The sequence below is a fragment of the Charadrius vociferus genome, unplaced genomic scaffold, assembly GCF_000708025.1.
Source record: "Charadrius vociferus isolate BGI_N301 unplaced genomic scaffold, ASM70802v2 scaffold4, whole genome shotgun sequence".
Taxonomy (NCBI): domain Eukaryota; kingdom Metazoa; phylum Chordata; class Aves; order Charadriiformes; family Charadriidae; genus Charadrius; species Charadrius vociferus.
In genome coordinates this window covers 1,447,971-1,470,878 of record NW_009648150.1, presented here as the reverse complement: position 1 = coordinate 1,470,878, position 22,908 = coordinate 1,447,971, and the positions used below count along the sequence as shown (strand labels likewise).

Below are 22,908 nucleotides of genomic sequence, written 5' to 3'. Positions count from 1 at the left end.
GGGGGGTGCAGAAGCTGTTTTGGGTCCCACCGTGCTGGAAGAAGAAGGGGTCTGTGCCATGACCGCAGGGGTCTTTTGGATGAGGGCCCCCAAAGCCTCTTTCAGGAGGTTGTTAGCTATAGAAGCTGGTACTGAGTGTTTAGCAATTAAGTGCACTGCATTTATTGATTCTGACTGCAAGGGGCTTTGTCTGAAGGGACGCAGCCTCTTCAGCAGTGTTATTATGCATGGTGAATAATTCAGTAAAAATATCCACCAAGTTCTAGGGTTGGGCCTTTTAAATAGTGCTTAGATATTTTTAACTTGTTAACACTGTAAGTCTTTGGGATCTTATAAATCATATAAGTATCATAATATATTAAATGTTTTTTTCCAAGTCCTACTAAAGCTTGTTTCTCCAAGACATAGGACAGGACTCTGCGAACATCCACTGATGAGCTTCATTGGACTCTCCTAAGTTTTGTATTCATGTTAAAAGGGAATATTCTTCTGCTTAAAGCAGGGATCTCTGTTTTACAGGATTTTGGCGAAATATATGAAGACGTATATTCTGTAAAGTTTCTCCCTGGAGTTTTTATTCTATACATAAATCTGTATCAGTCATATTTCAGTTTATGGGTGTTTCATTTTGCTCTATGAAACTAGTCCAAGGCTGCTGCTGACGAGGTATCTCAAATAGTTCAGGGAGCTTGGTATGTCCCCAGTGTTGGGCTTTTTTTTTCTTCTTGAAGATTTTTGTAAAGTTAAAATTTATCTGTATTTTTTCAGCCTGTCTGCATATTATATCAGAGGAAAGGTTTTATATATATACATATAAAATGTTCACATAATGAAGTAAATTAATAAAGCTTCCTTTTCATATGAAAGAGGTAAAGAAAACTACCTGGCCAATACAGTACCATTAATCTATTCTCTTTTCTCCTTTCTCTCTTTACCTCTCTCTCTACAATAGAAGTGGAACAAAAAGGTAATTAAATACCTTTCAAATTATATATATTTATTACTTATGTATAGGCTAAGTTATTTAACAGTTTAACGTTTTAGTTGAAATACTTTGTCATTAATTCTCACTACTTTTTTGTTAAAATTTATTTAGTATCTCTGCTGCTCAACTTCACCAGCTAACTCATTTTTGCTGAAAAGTTTTCACTAGTGCCATTTTTTTTCATTAAATTTTTTTTTCAAAGATTTAGATACCTTCTCCTGCCTCAAAGAATTTGGAAAGTGTGCATACATATGTATGTGCATAAGTACATCTAATTATACCATAAAAGCCTCTTGGAAACGGCACCCCTTTATCAGCAACTCTGGGTGGTTACTTAGACTCCAATAGAGCAATGTACTTTTACACAAGTTACTAAATCTGATATTCCTCCTGTCTTGCTCTCCAGAGGATATTAACAATTTCTGCATTTCCAAAAATAATTGGTTACGCTCCAAGCAGGGAGTGCGAACATGGAATCCCTTTTGCCAGTCCCTCACTACCAGATGTGTGTGATGGGATACTTCTTCACACCTCCCGGCTGCCCACCCCATTGTCATGATTACCGTACTACCCATGCTCACAGAGATCAGCGTTACAAATAAGCAACAAATATTCTCCCCCCGAAGTGTGTGCAGTGCCTCCAGGTCAGGACGATGCTACTGGGGATGACGAGGACCAAGCATGCTCCTCAGCATCCCCCCTTTTATCTCCCTGTCCAGCCATCTGGCCTCTTGGCGTTGACGTTCCCATATTGCCAAGGTCTGCCAGGTGCCAGCTGAGCCTCCTCTCAGGCGCTGGGCATGTCCTGGCCCCTCTCAGCCCCCCCGAAGTCTGAGCAGCAAAGCACCCCAGTCAGTCAAGCCGCTCTTCTATGCTCCTCTCATGTAACAATAGAAGGTATATGTTTTTAAGTTTGAATTACCACTATGTTTAACAGGACATTTTTTAACTGATTAAAATCTAGACCTTGGGTTCCTCTCCAGTGAACTTTATTCTTTTCCTTCCTTCTTTCCTTTCTTCCTTCCTTCCTTCCTTGTCTTTTCCTTTCAGCATCCATACGTCATTTGTTTTTAATTGTGTGGACTGCATGTTTCGTGTGTCCTGTAGCAGCTTTGAAAGCCTCATTTCTAGTTACACTACAGATCTGTAGACGGGTGTTCCCCCCTGCTCCCTTTGCTTTAAACGCTCTTCTGAGTTGCTATGGGATTCGCCTCTGCTTTGCTATTGGTACCCTTTAAATATTTAATATCGCTTGGGCTGTAAGGGTGGGAATTCTTTTCTCTTATTTCCATTTCTAGGCCACTCTTCTGTGGGCTGTTCAAATAAATATGTGGATCAATTCCCCGGGAGTTTACCCCTTCACCTAGTAGGTACAGATTCACTGCAGAGTATAATCTGGAAATACAAACCCAGAAATCCTCTGGGGGCACATATTCATTTCAGAGTTTACAAAGGCGAGTGATCCAAGTAAGTACACCTGTAAAAATAGATTTGAAAAGCAATAAGAAAATGAACCATAGTTGATAGAAAAAGCAGGAAAAATGAGTTTGGTGGAGCAAATGTTGTTCTAGAGTTATGGCCTTCAGGAAGATTAGTCTCCAGCTACCAGGCATTGCTCTTGGGTTTCCTCTGATCTTGAGTGTTCTCTGCTCCAGAACTAGAAGCTGTTGAGATGTTTGGGCCAACCACCCCAGGACTCTCATTAACTTTGGGTTTTTGTTTTAAATTATTTTCCCCTCCAACAGTTTTTCTTTGCCCTGGACTGCTGAAAGGAGTATACCAGAGTGAACACTTATTCGAATCTGACCACCAGTCTGGTGCCTGGTGCAAAGACCCTCTGCAGGCATCCGACAAGATCTACTACATGCCCTGGACACCGTACCGGACAGACACGCTGACGGAGTACTCCTCCAAGGATGACTTCATTGCTGGGAGGCCAACCACGACCTACAAACTCCCACACCGGGTGGACGGCACGGGGTTCGTGGTATACGATGGGGCTTTGTTCTTCAACAAGGAACGAACCAGGAACATAGTCAAGTTTGACTTGCGGACAAGGATAAAAAGCGGGGAGGCTATCATAGCTAATGCAAATTACCATGACACCTCTCCATACCGTTGGGGAGGCAAGTCTGACATAGACCTGGCTGTGGATGAGAACGGGCTATGGGTAATCTATGCAACAGAACAAAATAATGGCAAAATAGTTATTAGCCAGTTAAACCCTTACACGTTAAGGATTGAAGGGACGTGGGATACTGCCTATGACAAGAGGTCAGCTTCTAATGCCTTCATGATCTGTGGGATTTTATATGTGGTGAAGTCTGTGTATGAAGATGACGACAATGAAGCCACAGGGAATAAAATAGACTACATATATAACACTGACCAAAGCAAGGATAGCATGGTGGATGTGCCCTTTCCAAACTCCTACCAGTACATTGCTGCTGTGGATTATAATCCCCGGGACAACCTCCTTTACGTATGGAACAACTATCATGTTGTGAAATATTCCTTGGATTTTGGCCCACTGGACAGCAGAGCAGGTAAGCATTTTAATACGAGCCAAAATCTGAGTCGGGCTTTCTATTTTTCTTGCAAACAGGGCATAAAATTGAAGTGCAATCTTGTTTTACTGATCTGCCTGTGTTTCTGTAAATTAAACCCCACCACAAGATCTGTGATGGATATCAAGACATTAATACACGCAGAATGGGGGGTTTTTAAGTCTTAGTTTGAAATGAAATAGAGAAAGGAGTGTGCTACCTGTAACTAACCTGAAACAGTCTCCAAATGTCCACGCTCTTGTTCTCATCACAGAGTTAGCACTGTTTTCTCCTTAATTGAATTTTCCTCTGTACATCAGATCATCTTCACTTCTGCAGGAATTTTGGCAAAACAAAGCGTGGAAGATGCTGTTGCTGCAAACAGATGGGGGAAAACTGCCAGCCATTTTAAATTACATTGTTCCATTAAGCTGGGGGAGTTTGGGCTGTTTAGGGAAGCTGCCGCTAATTGCATACATGAGCATGCACCCACAAGTATGTGTCTAGAGTCAGGAGGCGAATTGACAACAAAATCCTCAGAAATGTTGGTTCCTTTTCTTTCAAGTTACTTACTATACTTTCTCTAAGAGAGGAGCATCTGGCCCCCAGACGATTCCCAGCTTTTCTACATTTTCTCATGTTAGAAATTATGCTGGTAATTACTTAGTAGGGTTATATTCCCTTAACTTTACCAACTTATTCATCAGTTTGCAAGTATTATGTTCAGAGTTGCCCCTTTATTAGTAACATGACTTAGTCTAAATTGTGGTCAAACTTATATGACGATGCAAGAATTTCTAAACAGCGTTTGCTCAATTGTCATCGTTATCAGGTAGTTCCTGTGGTGGACTGTATACTTCAGAAAGGCTGGAAAAGTAAGAGGAAAGGCAGAATTGACATAATTTGGACAGTAAACTATTTGGTTCGTAACATGGGTATTCCCAAAACACTCTGTTTTGTTAATTAGAAACTCGGGACTGGATGAGTAGATTCAAGGCTTCGTACTGAAAAAGAGAAGTCAAGAGGTTTCTGTTGCTGAGCTTTACTTTTCCTTTTTCTGTGAGCAGCCTGTTATCCATGTAAAAAATGTCTCAAGAAGTGCTGAAAGAAACTGTGGATATGAAAATCTTGGGAGGAATAAAAGTAGTAAAACGGCAGTGAATTTCTCATTTTTATACAAACACGCAAGAGGAGAATGAAATCTTGAAGAGGGAGATGAACAAAAGCAAGTGACTGTTAAGAGAGGAGCAGGGACATTTTCAATGATGTTGACCTCTGCAAGATCTCAGATGAGCAAAAAATGAGGTAATACTTCTCATTCCCCCAACTTAATGATGAGCAGGTACTTTCTGAGTGGTGGAGTGAAGCAGAGCAATTTGTGAGCTATCGGTTGTCCTCGAGGAGTGAAAATCAATTGCGTCCCTTCTATTTCACAGTTTCTCTCCTTTTCAGATAATTATTTCCAGGTATTACAGCAGACTTTCTGCTGCTGCTTTTTCACATGGTGACTGTTGTCAATAATAGCATGTTTACTAAAAAAAAAAAAAAGCCATCATCAGTGAAAAACCTAAATTTTGTACTTTCCTGTAAAAAAAGAAATGGTTCTCCCCCTTTTCCCAGTCTAAGCTGGTGAGATGGAGATCAGGTTAAAACCTTGCAGAGGGCTGAAAGAGGTGCAAGGATTTGATTTATCCTTGTGTCACTGTGGTTTGAAGCCCCTTTAATTTCACCTATGTTTGTATGAGAATTTAAAAACCCCCAGTGCCTCGGATGGAAAGCTGAAGCAGTTTTTGGCTTTGGGTGGTGGATATGAGAAGGTTGATTCGGTGTCAGGGAGCCTGGTGAGCCTTCTCTGACATTCCTTTTTTGATAGCTTTGTAATGTGGGCACAAAGCTGAATTATACATGCGCTTCTCCTCTCTGAAAATTGCCATGATTTCCTTTTTGGCAAAAATGCATAAGGATCCCATTGCCTCACTATTTTACAGGTTAAGAGGACTTTTGAGAGGACCGATCTGACAGCAAGTGAAATTCTTGATGAGACAGCTCGAATGGGCCAAGGCATTTCAAAGCAAAGAAAAACACCATTACAAAGGGAGTTTACTGCTCCATTACCTGCACAGCCTGATTAGTGGGAATGTTATTTTACGAGTCAGTCAAACAGAAGCACTGATTTTGAATTGAGTAGGTGTGCAAACACCTGCTTGACGCCAGGTTTTTTGCAGAGAGGAGCCAGAAGACCAGGTCTGCGTGACTCTTTCTTTTCCAAGTTCAGTACAACACATTTTGTGCCTAGCACCAAATTTTATGCTTCGTTGCTTTATATATATTAATAAATACATGGTTGGCTTAAACCCAGCTCCTCCACCAAAGAGCAGAACAGGAACTGATAGAACACTAGGAAAGCAGTGAAGACCCAGGGTATTTTTATTTGGTTATTTAGTTCTGCTTTTTTTACTGAGTGGATTGTGGATATGTGTTACCCCTCTTCTCTTCCAAAATCACCAGTGTTTCTCTGTTTAGAGCAAGGCAATGTTCAATGCAGCCATTTTGCATAGGGTTACAGTTTGAGTAGCAAAATATGTAAACAATATCTGCTTAATTAGAAAATAAAAGAAAGATTGTAAAATTGATGGGTCGAACAAATTGGTTGTTAAAAAACAATTAAGGGTGAAGTTTTAGGAGAAGAGCTCTTAAAACCAAAAATTGATCATAACAAGAAAAGTGATATATTTAACTCCCTAAATAGCCAGTAACATATTTGAAATCTCTGGTATCATACATTTCAAGGACATCTAAAATAAAAAAACAGATGCTGGGGGCTCCAGTTCACTTAGAATCAAACATTTTCTGTCTTTTCCCAAACCATCCAGAGAAATGGGAGAAGGCAGAAGTCGCTTAGCTTATAGAAAAGGCAAGGATTGCATACTCTCACTCTTCACAGTAATTAAACATTTTCTGTGAGTTTTAATTAAAGGTCTGTTTGTGCATGTTGGTTTGGAACATCTTCACTGGTTTGGAGATCTTCACTGTTACAGAGCTTCTCTCGCCCACTGTTTAAAAACATGGGCTTTTAGTCCTTGGAGTAAATGAGTGTCAAAACCTGGAGTTTCTGTGCTCACCTTCTGTAGCAGCTAAAGGTACCAGGGAAGACAAAATACTCTGAAGTCTTAAGTGAGGCACAAAGCTGGATTCAACTGATCTAGAAGCAATTCAGGGCTCTTAATTGAATTAAAACCAATTGTTCATTTTTCTCAGAAATGGAAAACGCTGCATTTTAAGGATTTACCATGCTCTTTTTCTTTTTTCTTTTTCTTTTGTCTGGGGTTCTTTCTTTTCATTTATCCCAAAAGCGGTTTTGAAAGCAAACACTCCTCACTGCTTGCAAGTCCCAGGAAACCTGTCATTAATGTCTACCTTCAAGAAGTGAACTTGAAGATACCTAAAGCCTTTGAAGCAAATTTTCTTTGAGCTATTTGGCCTTAAAATGAGGTTTTGGAGGATCATAGAATCATAGAATGGTTAGAGTTGGAAGAGACCTTAAAGACCATCTAGTTCCAATACCTCTGCCATGGGCAGGGACACCTCCCACTAGACCAGGTTGCTCAAAGCCCCATCCAACCTGTCCTTGAACCCTTCCAGCGATGGGGCCTCTGGGCAACCTGTTCCAGTGTCTCACTACCCTCAGTTAAAAATCTCTTCCTTATATCTAGTCTAAATCCATCCTCTTGCAGTTTGAAGCCATTCCCCTTCATCCTATCACTACATGCCCTTGTAAAAAGTCCCTCTCCAGCTTTCTTGTAGGTCCCCTTCAGATACTGGAAGGCTTCTATGTGGTCTTCCCGGAGCCTTCTCTTCTCCAGGCTAACCAGCCTCTATTCTCTCAGCCTGTTTTCATAGGAGAGGTCATCCCGCCCTCTGATCATCTTCGTGGCCCTCCTCTGAACCCTCTCCAATGGGTCCATGATGTTTCTCCATAAATGCGTCTGAACTTTTGGGTTATTTCTTCATAGCTTCTTTTGAGTTTGTTAATTTGAAGTGATAGTGAGAATAGCTCTGCAACTCTAGCAGGGTTTTCCATCGTGTTCTTCAAGAAGTTGAACCCAGAAAAGTATTCAGGTTATTTTATTTATTTTTTTTTTTTATGTCCCCCACTAGACGCGTGCAGAGAGGGAAATGAAAGGCTGTATCAACAGAATGAAAAATTTTCCACAACCTAATCAGTCTTAATATTCACCAGAGTTACCTGTTTTAATCATCACCCACTTGTGATACAGTCTGCATAAACAAATTCAAGAAAATATCAACAAATCCTCCTCTCCAAAAAGGTAAAGTGCTCCCATCTCGCTTCCCAGCGCCAAGCTGCATACAAACATGCATATCCCAGCTTTGTGTCTCTGTACTTCGCTGGGCAGTCGTGGCTCCTGGTAGGGCATCAGTTAGGGGTTCCTGGGCAGCCGAGAGACCAGAAGAAGAAAGTTTTGTCTTTTAAATGCCTGAGGTGCCCCACACCAGTGCTGGCAGCTCTAGTGCAGGGGCTCGGGATGTGCTGGCTAAGCATTTAGACCAGGAGTAGGGACTGTAGGCTGTCCCGTAGCTTGGCAGTGAAGAAGTCCAGGGGAGGACTTGAGCCAGGATAAGGATCCCTCTGTGCATGTCCAGGACTTGGATGTCCTGGCAGTCATTCCCAGTGACATGGGAAATACAGACCTCCTACTTTTGAGGATATGTTTTAAATTATGTCCAAGAGACCCTGGCATTACAATATGGGGTGTTTAATAGATGTGTGAAATTAATAAATAAATATACCCAATACATAAGGAAGGTAGTGATATGATATAGGACTTCTAATACAGCCTCATTATGCTTAAGTGGCTTCCATAGATTGCATATTAACACTGTGGACTGCCAGTCCAGTAATCAAATGTGATATGAAGCTTCCATCCATATTTGTGCTATTTTAAAAAACTGAGAGGGTGCATGTCAAACTTTTATCCTCCACATTTCGTTAAATATTGTGGGATGCTCTCTTGACATGTGATTGCAACCATTTTATTCAGTAAGGGTGGTTGGCTAGGTTGTATTTTTTTTCCTAAAGCAGTTTTACAATGCAGATAAGGTGAACCCTCTGTCCTTATAATATGCTAATTAAGTGCATTTGTGTCTTGGGTAAAAGATGTGGCAGTATGGTGATGAATAAGAACTTTAAACACATATGACACCTCGTTAAAATGTAATTTTCACATCATAAATCTGAGGCCTTTCCTTTGACAGCTGAGTAATGGGGATAGTGGGCAGACGATCTTGAACATTTCAAAGCTGTCACGTGTTAATAGGTAGCTGAAAGCAGCTTCCTGCACTGCTCGCCTTTAAAGCCCTACATCATTGCCTGGGAAGCGCATCAAAAGGGCTGCTGAATCTTAAATCCCACTTGTGCACAGGATATGAATTGTCGTCGCTTCGAGATCCCATTGCGATAAGCCACGCACAGTATCTCTGAAGTTGAATTTGGGCTGCATTTTAAAAGGCCAGCTGAGCCTTTCTCTTAAGGAGCTTCTCCTGGCAGACAAGGGCCATTTTTTGGGAGCTGCTGAGTGTTTAATTGCACCTTCTCCTGTGTTTTTGTTTTCCAGTTGTTTTCCTTCCATCTAGGAGCATCCCTAGCTCTCTTGCTCCTGTTCCTCTTCATTGCTTACAGTGACAGCTGCTGGTTGCTCAGTGTTGCCAGAGGTTTTCAGAGATCAGCACTTCCTTTCATCAGCCTCTGCTGAACACATATCGTGACTCGGGCCCTGGCTTTTATTCTCTAATATTTGCCCATATATGTATGTCCCATTTATTCTATATTCCAGTCCCTTTTTGCTATTTAAGTTAGAAAGACATGTCTAAGTTTGGAGGTGAAGAAAGCAGAACAAAGACTCTAAGCTGGCATATCAACCTGTATTTGCTGGCTAGCTGGTACCTTGAGCTCAGAAGGACAGGAGGATATTTCACCTACCTGCGGTATGCTAGGATCCAGAATTGCATTTGTTCCCCATTTTGAGGACTGATCTGTCTCTTCATTTTTATCCTGTTTTAAATTTTCCCTCTTTGCAAAGCAGTGTTTGATTCAAAAATGATAAAAAGTATCATACCACTGGACACATTTCTGAAATTACGGATTTCTGCTTTTTGCCAGGAAAGCTGGAGTTTGAGCTCTTTCCTCTACCTTCTCACAAAAAAAAAAAAAAAATCCTTAAAAAGTGCAAGATTCCTCAGCTTCAAAATGCTTCCTTTGTGGAGCATTTCATAAATATTAATCCTGTTTGGTTAGTACAGCAGGAGTATCTTCCATACCTCTCCAGTACGAATAAATATGTGGTTGCTCCCTCGTCATAAACAAAAATGTATTTCTCTCAGTCAGACCGTGGAACAGGAGATAGCCTAACCAAATGGAGGTGGAGGAGCCCTAGTTTACCTTGAGTCACTGCTACTACTACAAGGCACCTGTTTGAACCAAACTGAGAAAATGGTACAGCAGACCTAACTCATCCAGGAGCTAAACAGGGATGCTGCTGTATCCTCTTTGGAGATCAGTTGTTAACGTTGCAAACCAAACGGCAATCTGCTGCAAGACCTGCATGCCATGTAGTCACAGCCAATATCCATGGGCTGGGGTCCCGTTCCTGGGGGCTTGCAAGTGGGAGTGCTTGGGGACTGGGCTGGGGGGCACCCAGGATGGTTGAAGCAGAGGAAGGGCAGCAGGAAACAAAATGATTAAGCTAAATGTTGCTTTCAAGCTTTAAAACAAAGGAGGCCAGAGACTTTGGCACTTCATAATCCTGTCAAACGCCAGGAGGGGGAAAGCACCTTGCCAAGAACACGTCTGAAAAGCTGAGGTGGCTGTCCCTGGTAGCAAGCATGGGGTGTACTGCTGAAGATAGCAGGGTGATTGCATAGGGAAAAAAATAAATTAGCTGCGTATGAAGGATAGTGGCTTTCTTCTTCTGCAGTATGCTCTTCAACTTGAGGAATCAGCCTGGAGTTCTGATTAATTGTCGTTTTATTAAATTCAAGACCACCGGGTTGTCACACTGAGAGCCACTGCAGCTTATCAGTCTGATGCAAACTCTTTGCACCAAACCCAGCTATGAGTGTGCCAGTCCTTTGGGGCTGAGCTGTTTGCCAGAAGCAGGCAGCAAGAAGTGACACATAGCAAATGTCTGAGGCTGCCTTTTGCAGGAGGGACTGCATCATGTACCAGAGAGAGCTTTTGAACGTTGGATTTTTACACATGTTTTTTAGTGATGAATGCATTGTTTATCCCTTGGCCAGCAGATTTTGTTGCCTTGCATGCAATGATGGCAGTCTGCACAGGGTTGGGGGTTCAGCCCGGCAAGAGCCTCTGGGAGGTTCCATTTTTGAGCTGTTGCCTCTGCCAGCTCCTCCTCTCCCAACCCAAAACAGGATTATAACCTGCTAGGCTTATTCTCAAGGCATTACACTCTCATCTTAGATTGTATTTGTACACCTGATTCCTCAAGGCTGGCCGTATGTGGTGCAAACACCTTCTGCTCCCTGCACCTCTGCTCTGGCCTGGCTGCAGAGCCACTAGCGTGGCTTGAGATGTGGGGTCCCAGATGCTTTCCAATATCAGCTTGGTTTTTTGCTACTTTGTTTTTAAAATTATCAGCCTTTATTCCTGCTCCTCTCTGAAAATACTTCCACCGTGGCAGCTCATGGCAGGGTCTGTATTGCTCTTCTCACTCGTCTGCCACTGATTGTGTTTGTTCTGGAAATGACTACTGTAATATTTTTAGCAGCACTTATTAAGACTTGTCTCCTGAAGACTAGTTCAATGTTGCTAATTAACTACTTCAATGCCGCCAGCACTCTGCGGTGCTGCTGTGTCAGGTTTTCTTTTTTTTTAACCAATAAAGCCAAGAAAGCAGATGTGGATGCCCTGCTATATTCTGCTTTAGAGTCTAAGCCAGCAGAGGATGCATTGGATGCTACTGGCCTTGATACTCAGGTTAAAGAGGAATAAAAAGTTGTTTAGGAGTAAGCTACAAAATTACTGAACTTTTACAGGGAGGCTTTACACAGCCTTCCCTTGACTTCAGGAAGTTGTGGTGATGCCCTCAGCATCTCCCCATCCTTCAGATGTGGCAGCAAGTCACTTTCCAGACACCTAAGGTGTATCTGTGCTGATAAAAAGTACCCAAAGTATACCTGAGGAATGGAAAAGTCAAACTTATCCTCAGAAATCCAGCTGAACTCTCACGGTAGGGTTGGATTTGATGGGTTGCTTATAGAAAAGGAATTTAGGCTGGAGGTACAAAAAGAATCTTGGTAGCTAGTTTGAAGATCTCCAGGTTCTGGGAGAAACGGGACCAACCACGAAGGGCTGTGAAAGGCTAGTTGGCAAAGCTGTCAACCACCTGACAGGGGAAGATAGGTAGATCCCAGAAAAAAAGAGATAATAGGTGCTTCAAAGCACACCTTCTCAAAGCGCATTTTTGCGTTAGTAACTGCTGAATCAAGAAGGTTGAGTTGTGAAAAAAAGAAGAATAAAAGCATCTTCTTTTGGGTGAGTCTGCAAGGTGTGCATGAGTAAAGGTTGATATAATGAAAAGTTTTCTGGGACAAAATCCCAAAGTTCCTGGAGAGTTTCAGCTTAGCCATTATTCAGAAAAATTCTCTGAAGTTGGTGGGATCTTGGACTAGGGGTTTCAGGAGCCACAGTAAATTTCTCTTTGCCCTGGAAGGGATTGCATTTTGCCAGTGAGAGGCTTTTTGACCTCCTGATTTGTGTCTAAAGCATCTGGAGAGGATAACAAATTGTAAGCTGGAACAAATAGCGAATACCCATATGAATTTGGGTCGCAATCTCTGCCCTATATTTTTATGTTGAAAAGACTTTTTTATAAGGGTGTGCTTATGATTGGAGAGCAAAGGAGATGATGAAGTCTTAGGTGAAAGACGTGTCCATTAAAACAATGTAGCAATAGTTTGCTGTAATGGAATTTCTTCACTCTAAATAGGATTTTTGCTTGATTAAAATGTGCTGAGAGGAAACAAGACGTAAGGCAAATTTCACTGAAATGTGAAATTCAGTTCAAAAAGACTGGCACTCAATAAGCAAACTGGGTGTTTCATGTTACTTGGCACCCCTGTGTTCTCACAAAGTACCAGCTACTTGAGACTCAAAGACGGGCTGGGGGCTGGGGGGGGGGGAGCAAAGAAACATCAGACTAAAAACTATAGAAGTCATACACTGCCCATGACAGAACATGGGAAAATCGGCTGCCTTTATACCAGTCTGAGCTGGCTTACTGGGGTGCCATTCATGCTTCTCTCAAATAGCTGGAATAAATTAACACAGCCACTGGAGAGATGAGGCATTAGGCAGCTCTGCAATTCTTTTTCATCTGTCAATGTTTAGGACAGACAAGGGGAAAGGGCCATCTGTGTGCTGCAGGCAGAGAGAGAAAATAAAGGGGGCATCAAGTATAGGTACACCAGCAGAGTCCGTAGTCCATTCGTAGAGTCTTTGCAATGTACCATGTGAAGACCACCTATTGTGAGCCCCCATGTATCAGCCTCAATTTCCATTGCCCCTCTGACTGTCTATCCAAGGCACACATGAAGGATGCTGTGGCTTGCTAAAGTCAATCAGCCTGAACTCATGTGATGTTTTGCGCTCTTGTACTGATGAATTAAGCAAACAACTGATAATGTTAATGTGAACATTGAGGCTACAGGATGAGGGAAATACTGAGGGACAGCTGCATGGAGAGGAAAAAAAAGTGGTGTTTTTTTTTTTTTTTGAGGGAGAGGTAATAAAATGTATTTGCTTGATGGGAGCATATGTATACACCAGAGGGCCTAGAAGAAGTTAATATTTTTGGCCTTCTCCATGTAAGTGCTTGCTTTTTGTACTGACAGTGATTGCCAAGTAATTTCTTGGTGCGATACCAAGTGTATTACAAGTTATTAGAAAGAACTATCCTTGGAGTGACTAGAACAAACTTTATTGATAAAAGCATTGTGCTCTTCACCATGGCAAGTATCAGGATGACCGGGGAACAGCAGCATACAAAAACCAAGCCAAGGTGGAAGGTGGGAAGTGCTCTGGAAAGTTTGTGGTTGATCTGTATTCATCCAACATTGTGTTGGGAAAGGTGCCTCTGCCTGGTTACCTGCTTGTAAATATTAGTTCTCTCTATGGATAAGCAAAGCCTTCTCCTAAACTCAGTGGACATGAAGCTTTTTGGTAGCCTAAAATTGCATACTCAGAACATGGTGTGTTGTGTAAGGCTGCTGTAATGTGTTCTTTTAATATAAATGAGTTTCAATTGACTCTGGTATGAAGAGTAGAACAGAGAATTAAATTAGATTAATAGATTTTTTAAGACCAGAAGGGACCATTAGCTCATTTAGTCTGACCTCTGTAATGCATTCGATTGGATTTCATCCACTTCCTCTTGTACAGAGCCTAATGACTTGACTTTAACTAAAGTGTACTGTCCAGAAAGGTACCCAGACAATCAGTGTGTCACTTCACAGAGTCCTTTTCTTGTGTGGATATTCTCTCCCAGTGTTAAAGAGGTAAAATAATATTCATGTTATAAATGTTTTGCTTGTACTGCCCAGTCAGTGAGTCCTTTTTGTGCCTTTTTGCATCATACTTAAAAAGTCCAAAATGTGCTTCCTGAATTGCAGTCTTTGCACCTTGCTCAGATGGTGCTCAGGAGGTTGCCCTCTGTGGAACTTACTGGTAGGTCTGAGATTTATTTTTTTTTTAAAGATGTTAGAAATTCGTTACATAAAGTGGGAAATTCCTGAATAGACCAAGAAAGCAAATAATTCACTAGCAATGAGAAAACAGCATTCTGGGCACTAAAAAGAAAAAAGTCTTCTACTTTCAGATGTGTACTTTATGATGGGTGTCACTAAACGTGTCTGTAAACTCTGCTTTTTAATTAGAAGAAATTAGCAGTCTGCAGACCTTGCATACTGCACTCTTAATGCCACTTCCATTTTTATGTGAACCAGAGTGGTAGGGAGTGACATTTAAACCTTTGAGATTGTCATCAAGTTCTAATTTTCTTGTTGATGAGAACATGTGTCCATTGGAAAGGGCAGAAACTCATTCCAGCAGTTTTTCTGTAAGGTATTGAAAGATTTAATTCCAAATGGGTTTTTTGATTGTTGGTTTGGGCTTTTTGCCTTTTGTTTCCCACACTCTTTTTAGAGGAGCCTGTATTTACACTAGGTAAAAAAAAGATGATGATGCAAGGAAGTGATGCAAGAAGCCCTTTGGTAAATAACCATTAATTGTACTAAGAGTGTTGTTACACCAGGTTTTTCTTGTCAAAATGTACTGCCAAGTTCTGCTGAAAAGAGGTAGTCATTTTCTTAATATGCAAATAAAAATTGGCTGCACTAAAAATGCCTTAATTCAAATTGAAATACTATGCTGTCGGAATGCATTTTTCCCTTCTAGCAACAGGTTTTGTGAGATTTTGTATCATCTTCACCTTCAGGCATTTCTTTATGGTTATTGACCACCTAAGAGAGGCTTTATCAAGATTGTGGCTTCATTAGATTAAGCACTGTGAGAGTAGATATGTAACCCCCTCTTTCTCCCTTTTTCGTTGCAAAGAAGAAACTTTAAAATGGGCATGTATCAAGGAAGGCTAGGGAAGTCCTCTCTTCCTTTTACAGTGTAGTTTGTGACCACAGTGATCTCGTACATGTTTGGAAGTCATCACCCCAACATAGTTGACAGTGTATGCACCAGCTGTAACCAAAGAAAAAAGATAAAAATCAGCTCAAATAACTCCAAAATGGCTTTGGGGCTAGCTGCATCTCCCATATATATATTGGAGTTTTGTACTGCTGATTTCCATGCAACCTGATTTGCACTTTAATGTGCAGTAAGCATCGCCTTGCTGAATCATGGCCTTTAGTGTTTCATTAAATTTCCCCCTTATGATAACTTCTAGATTGGGGGAAATGATGTGAAAAGGTTCTTTCTACAGCTACTTGACATTTATCAGTGATGAATGTCTTTGCTTTAGTGAGTAGATCCAGACATGTAAAAAGTGGTCCTCTCCAGAGGAAGGTTTTGTTACAGAGACCTTACTGTCTTCTTCCTACTTTGGTTTGAAAGCTGATTGTAGTCTGCAAAAGGAATAATTATTAAAAATATAGCATGCATCAGTGCATTTCTTTAATTTGTCTTACCTGGAAGCCTTGTGGATATGGAAGCAGCAGACGTGGGCTTGTGCATACCTGAGGTTTATCCATGAGTTGCTGACGTGATGTTTAAACGTGATTCTTGCTTCTGTGCGTGGACTGCAGAGACCTATTTAGCAGCATGGTGCTAACCTGATTCCTCCAAAGTCACTTTGCGATGTGACCTATTTCCTTGCTGGAGAAGCTTAGAGGAGCCTGTTGTGCATTCTTTGCCATGGAGGTGAGGATCTTTTGAGGGAGCAGAGGCACTGGTGTTTTGGCAGGTTGTCTACTACCATGTAGCCCAGGGCTGGCCAAGAATGCCCACACACATTTGTGGGAGCATCTTGCCACAGAGGTTGCCTGTTAGCCATTGAGGGTCATGTCAAAAAATGTCTGAGTCTGTTGACATCAGACAGGGAGCCGGGGAAAATGCTAGGCTTGTGGCTGGCTGCAGGTGAAGTCTTTAAACAGTAGTATGAAGACAGACCTAGCAAAGGGTCAGGGAGTCCAGGAGAAGAGGCTCTGTATCACAGAGCTGCCAATAATAATAATATATCTGCAGCAGATCCTTGATTTGTCTCCTCTGCCCCTTTCCGGGTGTTTTTGTTTGGTTGTTGGGTGCTTTTTTTTATGAAGCCAAATCCTTTTGTAATGGCCATGTATAAGGAGAGATGACTTCAAGTGGAGAGGAGGGATTAGGCAGCCTTTCTTTCACTTGGAAACCACAGAAAACAAACCAATATTTTTGCCTGAAATTAGAAAAAAAAAAGGAGAGGTTGTCAAGTTTTATGAAATGCCTTAACATGCAGAGACTCTGGGCTATCACTAAAGGTGGCACTTCCCATAGCTGGCATGACTCAATGAAAAGACATCTTCAAGCCTTTTAGTAAAAGTATTTATTTATTTGTTTATTTGTTTAGAAACCTCTAAGAAAGTCCTTTGGATGTTTCCATATGGGATGTTCATATTATCTTTTCCCCTCAGGACCTTTATAAACTTCAGATGTTGTTGATTCTGGAGATCTGTTTTATTTATCCTAGGCTTGTCACTCTTCTGCTACAAGAGATTGATCGCTAATTTATTTTTTTTTATTATTATCGCATATTTAACAATAAAACTGAGTGATGTTCTATTCCCAGCTAAATCTCAAAGGGATGCAACTGTTTCTCATTTTAAACGGGGAAAAAAAGTAATTAAATTTTAATTATTTTTCCCTTTTGCCCAAATATCTTCACACAGTGTAAATTAAATAAAATTATTTAACCATGACAAGCACTTCTGCCAATTAATCCCTGAGAAGTGAAGCTGAAAAATGTATGCCACACGCATGTAGGCAGCCACACACAGATGCCTGGAAAAAAGAAGCCCAAAGGAGTCTAAGACAAGCATGAGTTAACCAGCCCAACAGAGCCGTGAATGGGAGTTTAAGTGATAGTGACGTCTGTCTGCAAGCTGATCTGAGCTCTTTGCAGCTTCCCATGTGATACTCTGAAGAATCTTTTTCCCTTCTAGCTTAATAGCAAAAGATTAATTGAAGTTCAAGAACTCAGTATTTCTAGTAGCCCTTATACTGAAATGTAAGATGGGTAATTTAACTTTGAATTGTTTTTTTTTTCTTCAAATCGAGCTTTTAGTATGTGCATATTTTTATCTCGGCTGCACTCGAGTTTCCTAAATTACAGGCAAGATTACCAAGAGATATTCATTAGACAAATGTGTTTATTAACAACATAAAGATTGTTGTACTGAATGCCTGGAAACTGGATCCAGTTATTAGAAAAGAAAATATTTCAGGCAATTTCAAAGCATTAAAGAAAAAATGCAGCTTGTCTATCTGTATTTTTACATACCTGTTTTCATTATCTATTAGAAAACAGTGGTGCTTTTTGTACAGGCAGGGCTTCAAGGTCAAAGTTAGCCCTGCTTCTGAATTTCAGCAGATTAAAAAACCCTACTTGAAGTCAACAGCGTGTCCCAGGGAAGCAGCTTTTCTCCAGAAAGACTTTGTCACACTTCTATAGGAAGGTTCTCATGCGCAAGGATCTGGAGGGCCTGTGAGATGGCTGCTGGCTTGGTAAAAGCCATAAATGCATCTCCGAGATGGTTTTTTTTAGGCCTATTTGGTATTCAGACTTCATCTTTTAGCAGCTGAAACCAAACGCTGAGCGTAGAGTTGTCTGAAGCTACTGCTGGAGGAAGTACTATCAACAGTAAGTCATGCACATTTCAGATATAAATATATATGTGTGCGTGTGTGTATATATAGATAGATATTTGCACGTTGATTAGATATATTTGAAAAAGTAGAATTTGCAAGCTAGCTCAGTTGCCAAGGTGATTTAACTAAATATACATTTATTCTCAGGGAAGACAGGGATGTTCTCGGTAGCTTTACAGGCAGAGGAGGGTTTCTTTTCTCCTTGAATGAAGCTGTCCCAAGCAATGCACACATTCTGATAGATACAAGCATTTGGTAGGTTTCCCTGACTCTACTCAGACATCAGGATGTTATGCAGACCTAATTAATTTGATTAATTTGATTCCACTTCAAATACAATATAGGGAATTGATACATTTCTATCCCTTTACCTATTTCCCTCCCATAGGATCCTTTAGGCAAGACTAGCTGGGCTTTGGCAGAGCAGCAAAGGTCTTTGGCTCTGTTGGACAACGTCAGATGGCCAATACTAAGCTTAACAAGAAAGCGAAAAGGCCTAAACCAAACCCAAGTGGGGCAGCAAGACTGTGAGGGAATGGGCATGTTTTCTGAATTAGGCAATTTTCCTATGGTTTGCAGTGAAGGAAAGACTCGGTCCTAACTCTGACACTGTTAGACTGCCTTGATTTGTTAGGCAGTGTTTTCCAGCCTCTGATGTTCCCAGGTACAGTCACTGTACTTGTACTTTGAAGAGGAGAGAAGATCAGCCTGATGGAAATTCAGAGGCAGATTTTCGCAGGCAGGAGAGGAGTCATCCAGCTGGCAAATGGGGACAACTGGGACACTGCTGTTTTGAGCCTCCTCCTCTATTAAAGTTGAAGGGTTTTTATACCACCCTGGGGCTTAGATGTAGAAAATTGTAGGTTTACACTGCAGCACACCAAACAACTGTCAATAGAATGATTTTTTGGGGGGGTTAGAGAATGATATAAAATCAAAATATTTTGTGGGAATTTGTCCTTTTTTTTGGCAGGAAAGTATCAAAATGAGCCTTTTGGAGGCTGCTATTGTTGTCAGTAATGTTAAATTGTTGTTATATTATCCTTTTATTATTATGTTTAACATGGAACTTTTTAGTATTACACAAGGAAAAAAAAAAATAGTTCTATGTCAATGAAATATTTGGTGACCCTTGAGTCAACGTTGTTTGAAAGTCACAATCATTTAGAAAATACAACTTTTTGTTCAGGTCATAATAAAAATTAATCATTGCACATCGCAATTTCCTTTGGACGACAGGTTTTTCTGACCAGCACTGGTCTGGATTCATGTTATGGCCCCTCAGCCCTGCCAGAGCAACATAAAGCTCATTATTGATTTGAGCCCTGTACCCTGGACTTACTGCATTTTTAGACCAAGCAGAGAAACTGTGGCTCTAACAAGGAATATTCCCTATCCTTTTTAGCTGGCCGTATAGCTATTTTGTGGCTGTTCCATACTCTATGCTTTTTCTGTAGCTCATAACTTTCCTCTGCAGGTTGCAGATGTTGGAAAATCTCAGCAGTCCTTGCTGAACTGACCACAGAGAGTCTTAAGTTTGCTGATCACTGGGTAGGAAAATCAATCAGACATCCTGCATTTTGCTTTGGGGGAAAAGGACCAAGCACGCCAAGTGAATTCCTGCGTGATTTATTTATTTGCAATTCTGGGATGGAATCTTTTATCTTCATAAATCTTGTGTTAGGATAGGTATTGTAACTATGCCCAGTGGTGATATATTTGTCTATATAAAAATCAACGCCTTAACTGTGCATAGGGAGCAAACCTTCGTGTTTCACCCTAGCTCTATTTGATATCCAAAGTTAACTAGGATTGTCCAGTGTTTAATTATATACTAACATGAAGCTGCGACTTTCATCTGTATTGCTAGATGCAAGGGCTGAGATTCAGCTTCAGGCTTGCATGAAGGGATTGGCATTTAGCAGGGGGTGCATCGTGTGCCAGATTTTGTGATGGTTGAGTGCATCACACTAACAACAAAACAGCGAGGGGAGCTGAGACATGCATGATGTGGTTGAAAATGTCAAATGCCAGAAGTAGAGGCATGACAGAGAGGTGGCCAGCAGAGCTAACTGTGAATATGGCCTTTTTTATGAGGCCATCGTTTGTTGCAGAGCTAAGCACAGATGACACTGGTTAAAAATTAGCCTTGGTGCCTTTCCAGGGTATCTCTCTGAATGAGAGGCAGGGATGGATCCAGGCCATGCATCTTCCTGAGCTGGGCTGAATTTCTTTCTGAATTTCCTGTTTCCTACGATCACAGGCTTGCTTTTCCACTAGGGATTGTGGGGCCCTCCTCCAACCACAGTCTTTCGTGAATACTTGGATGTTCACTGTTTTCTGGCTAAGTCGTAGTTTGCGTACTCCGACACTCATGATATTTTCTCATTTCATTACACACCACAGTAAGCTTGTTGCTTGTTCTTTTCTCTCCATGTTAGTGCTGTATTGATACTATTTTAAATTGAATTCTTGACCTTTGGTCTGAAACTGGGAGATGTGTACCAGATCAAAAAGCGTTTGCTGACATCAAAGTGTCTCTACACAATCACTATCTGACAGCAGCCTATCTTTTGGTTACATGTCGATCAGTTCTGATCTTTCCAGTGCATTAATTTGTCTGTGACAAATTTTCTTAGCTAAAATTTAAGCAGTAGCACCTCTGACCTAAAAAGACTCTAATTTCTTCATCTTGGAGACCTCCTACTCAATAGGAGGTCGTTATAGATAAGATCAATGAAATTTTGGTAGATGGTCACCAGCTTGGGGAGGTTATGATAGAATTGCGGACTTCTGCTTTGTCCTGCACCCATTGAAAATGTAAGAGGTATCAGTTCACTGAATCATATTATTTTAGTTCAGAAAAGCATCTGACAGGGATGAACTTTATAAACAGGGTTGAGGACCCTTATCAGCTTCTGGTGTTCAGAGTGTAACATCAGGTATCTGCTTGTCTTCCCATCTTTCCCTTTTTGCCCAGCTGCCCCTGGTAAAGAAGCCTATCAACAACCAAGAGAGGAGGCTGACACAGATGGGATTGTTGCTGGTGGCCCGTCACTGTGTTGCAAGTTCCTGTGTTGTATTAGAAATCACTGTAAAGTGTCAATTTTTGCCTCCCTGCACAATCGCTTCTTCCCAGCTGGATACAGTTCATTACCATTTATATTGCTGGGCCTGTCCCAGGCTGGAGAGGGCTGGATCCGCGGCTCACATGGAAAGGTGCAGACCTGCTGAAGGCAGTGAAGTTGTAACCATTTCCACCAACTAAAGATTTGGCCATTTGTCTTGAAACTGGCTTATCGTCTCTGCAACCCCAGGGCATGTTGCTCCTTGCTTGCTTAATTGCCAGTTTAATCAAAACCTGACGTGCTGTTTCAAATATGATTTCTCCCGCTGAACAACTCAAGCTGTCACAGTGTTTCTGTGCATGTGTCTGGTGTATGCCATGAATAGCTAAAATGTATGGCTCTAATTCATGGTGCCATGAATTTGAGCAGACCTGAGCTGCCGAGGTGCTATGCCTGTTTAACAGTGTTCCTGCTCCCAACATATCATTAACCTTCTTGTGGCAGGTTATCCTCGGCGGAGCTGGTAGGACAGAGCATGTGAGCACCCATTTACTCCAGTGCAAAGTCCAGCAGCCTGACTTTGTTACCACATCACAGGGGAATCAGGCATCTGCAGCTATGTTCTGCTTGCTTCTTTTTTCTAAATGCCCCCCCAAAATACAAATTTTCACAAAGACAGGCTCTACGTTTTGCTCTCTGAAGTTAAACTTCAGGGCTGTCAACTCTAGTGATCACGTTGTTGAGCCCAGTGATGTTTTTTCCAGAGCCTCAGCCTCTGTGATTGCAGGATTTTCAGTTCTGTTTAAATGTACAAAAGTCTTCTTGCATTTATAAGTGGAAAGAGAAGCTTTAAAACACAGTTCGTGAAGACTTTGAGGCACAGTGAGGTCCTAGGGTGTAATCTCAGAATTTGGGGTTGTCTCTCCTGGCTTGTACAAGCTTGGGGTTGACACTGAAACGTCTTCCCGGCACCAGATTGTGAGCAATGTCATTTCAGGCACCTGTCAAACTGAGGCTTTTTCACAGGTTGGTTTTATTATTTTTTTTTATTTTTTTTTATTTTTTCCGGTTGTCCTGGGAGCTCTAAGATTGTTCCAGTCATTTGTAACCTTTGTAATCAGCTTGCTTGAGGTACCTGGGTAAAAACTACTTGTAAAGCAGAAAGTGTATGTATCTGCCCTCAATCCACAGCACAGTGGGCAATTTTGTTGCCCTCCACTCTTTCTTGCAATCACTCCCTTCCTTTGGTCTCACCCCTTAATAAAATATTATAGTGGTTTTTAAACCTCTGCTTATCCTGAGCAGAAAGACGTTTTTGTGTCAAGTAACAGACAGGTTGCAATCTGGCCTCTCATCTGTATGAAACTAATTGGAGATTTTTGGCTGGCTTCTTGCAAAGGAAAAGTTTTCAGAGGACTTGCTCCCTGAACGTAGTGATACAGGATCAGATACCAGGGTCTCTAACCTGCTGTGAAGGTGAGCAAGTCTTGTCCTTTTTGTAGATGCGTCAGGGTTTATAATTTTTTTAGGGGCTTCCCCCTCCCCCCTCCCCCCCCCCATTTACTGTCCCTCTTTGCTTCTGTTTGATTTGCCTGGAAATAATGACAACGTGATTCCTCAAACCCAGTAACTTGAGAAGGAAACCCCATCTCTAATTAAGTCATCCCTCGAGGGAAGGACGATGAAAGGTTGAACTCCCACACAAAGAAATCGCCCGTGCAAAGGAGCTTAAACTCACTTTGAAAGGGTAGACTGGCACAGCCACCTTCCTCAGTGGCATTCCCCTCCATCTGCAGGGGCTGTAGAAAGGAAGTGGACTTTTGGCTGAGGCTTGCCTGAGGTTCAGCCGGTTTGCTTAAGTACTGC

At 41.5% G+C, this 22,908-nt stretch overlaps 1 protein-coding gene across 1 annotated transcript in view; it reads left to right on the top strand.

Annotated features, from left to right (window-relative positions):
* LPHN3 (latrophilin 3) overlaps positions 1 to 22,908 on the top strand; it is a 277,537-nt gene that overhangs the window by 96,536 nt on the left and 158,093 nt on the right. The window contains exons 4-5 of the mRNA XM_009884017.1: positions 953 to 967; positions 2,731 to 3,531. Coding sequence (XP_009882319.1) covers positions 953 to 967; positions 2,731 to 3,531 — 816 coding nt within the window. The remainder of the gene's footprint in view (positions 1 to 952; positions 968 to 2,730; positions 3,532 to 22,908) is intronic.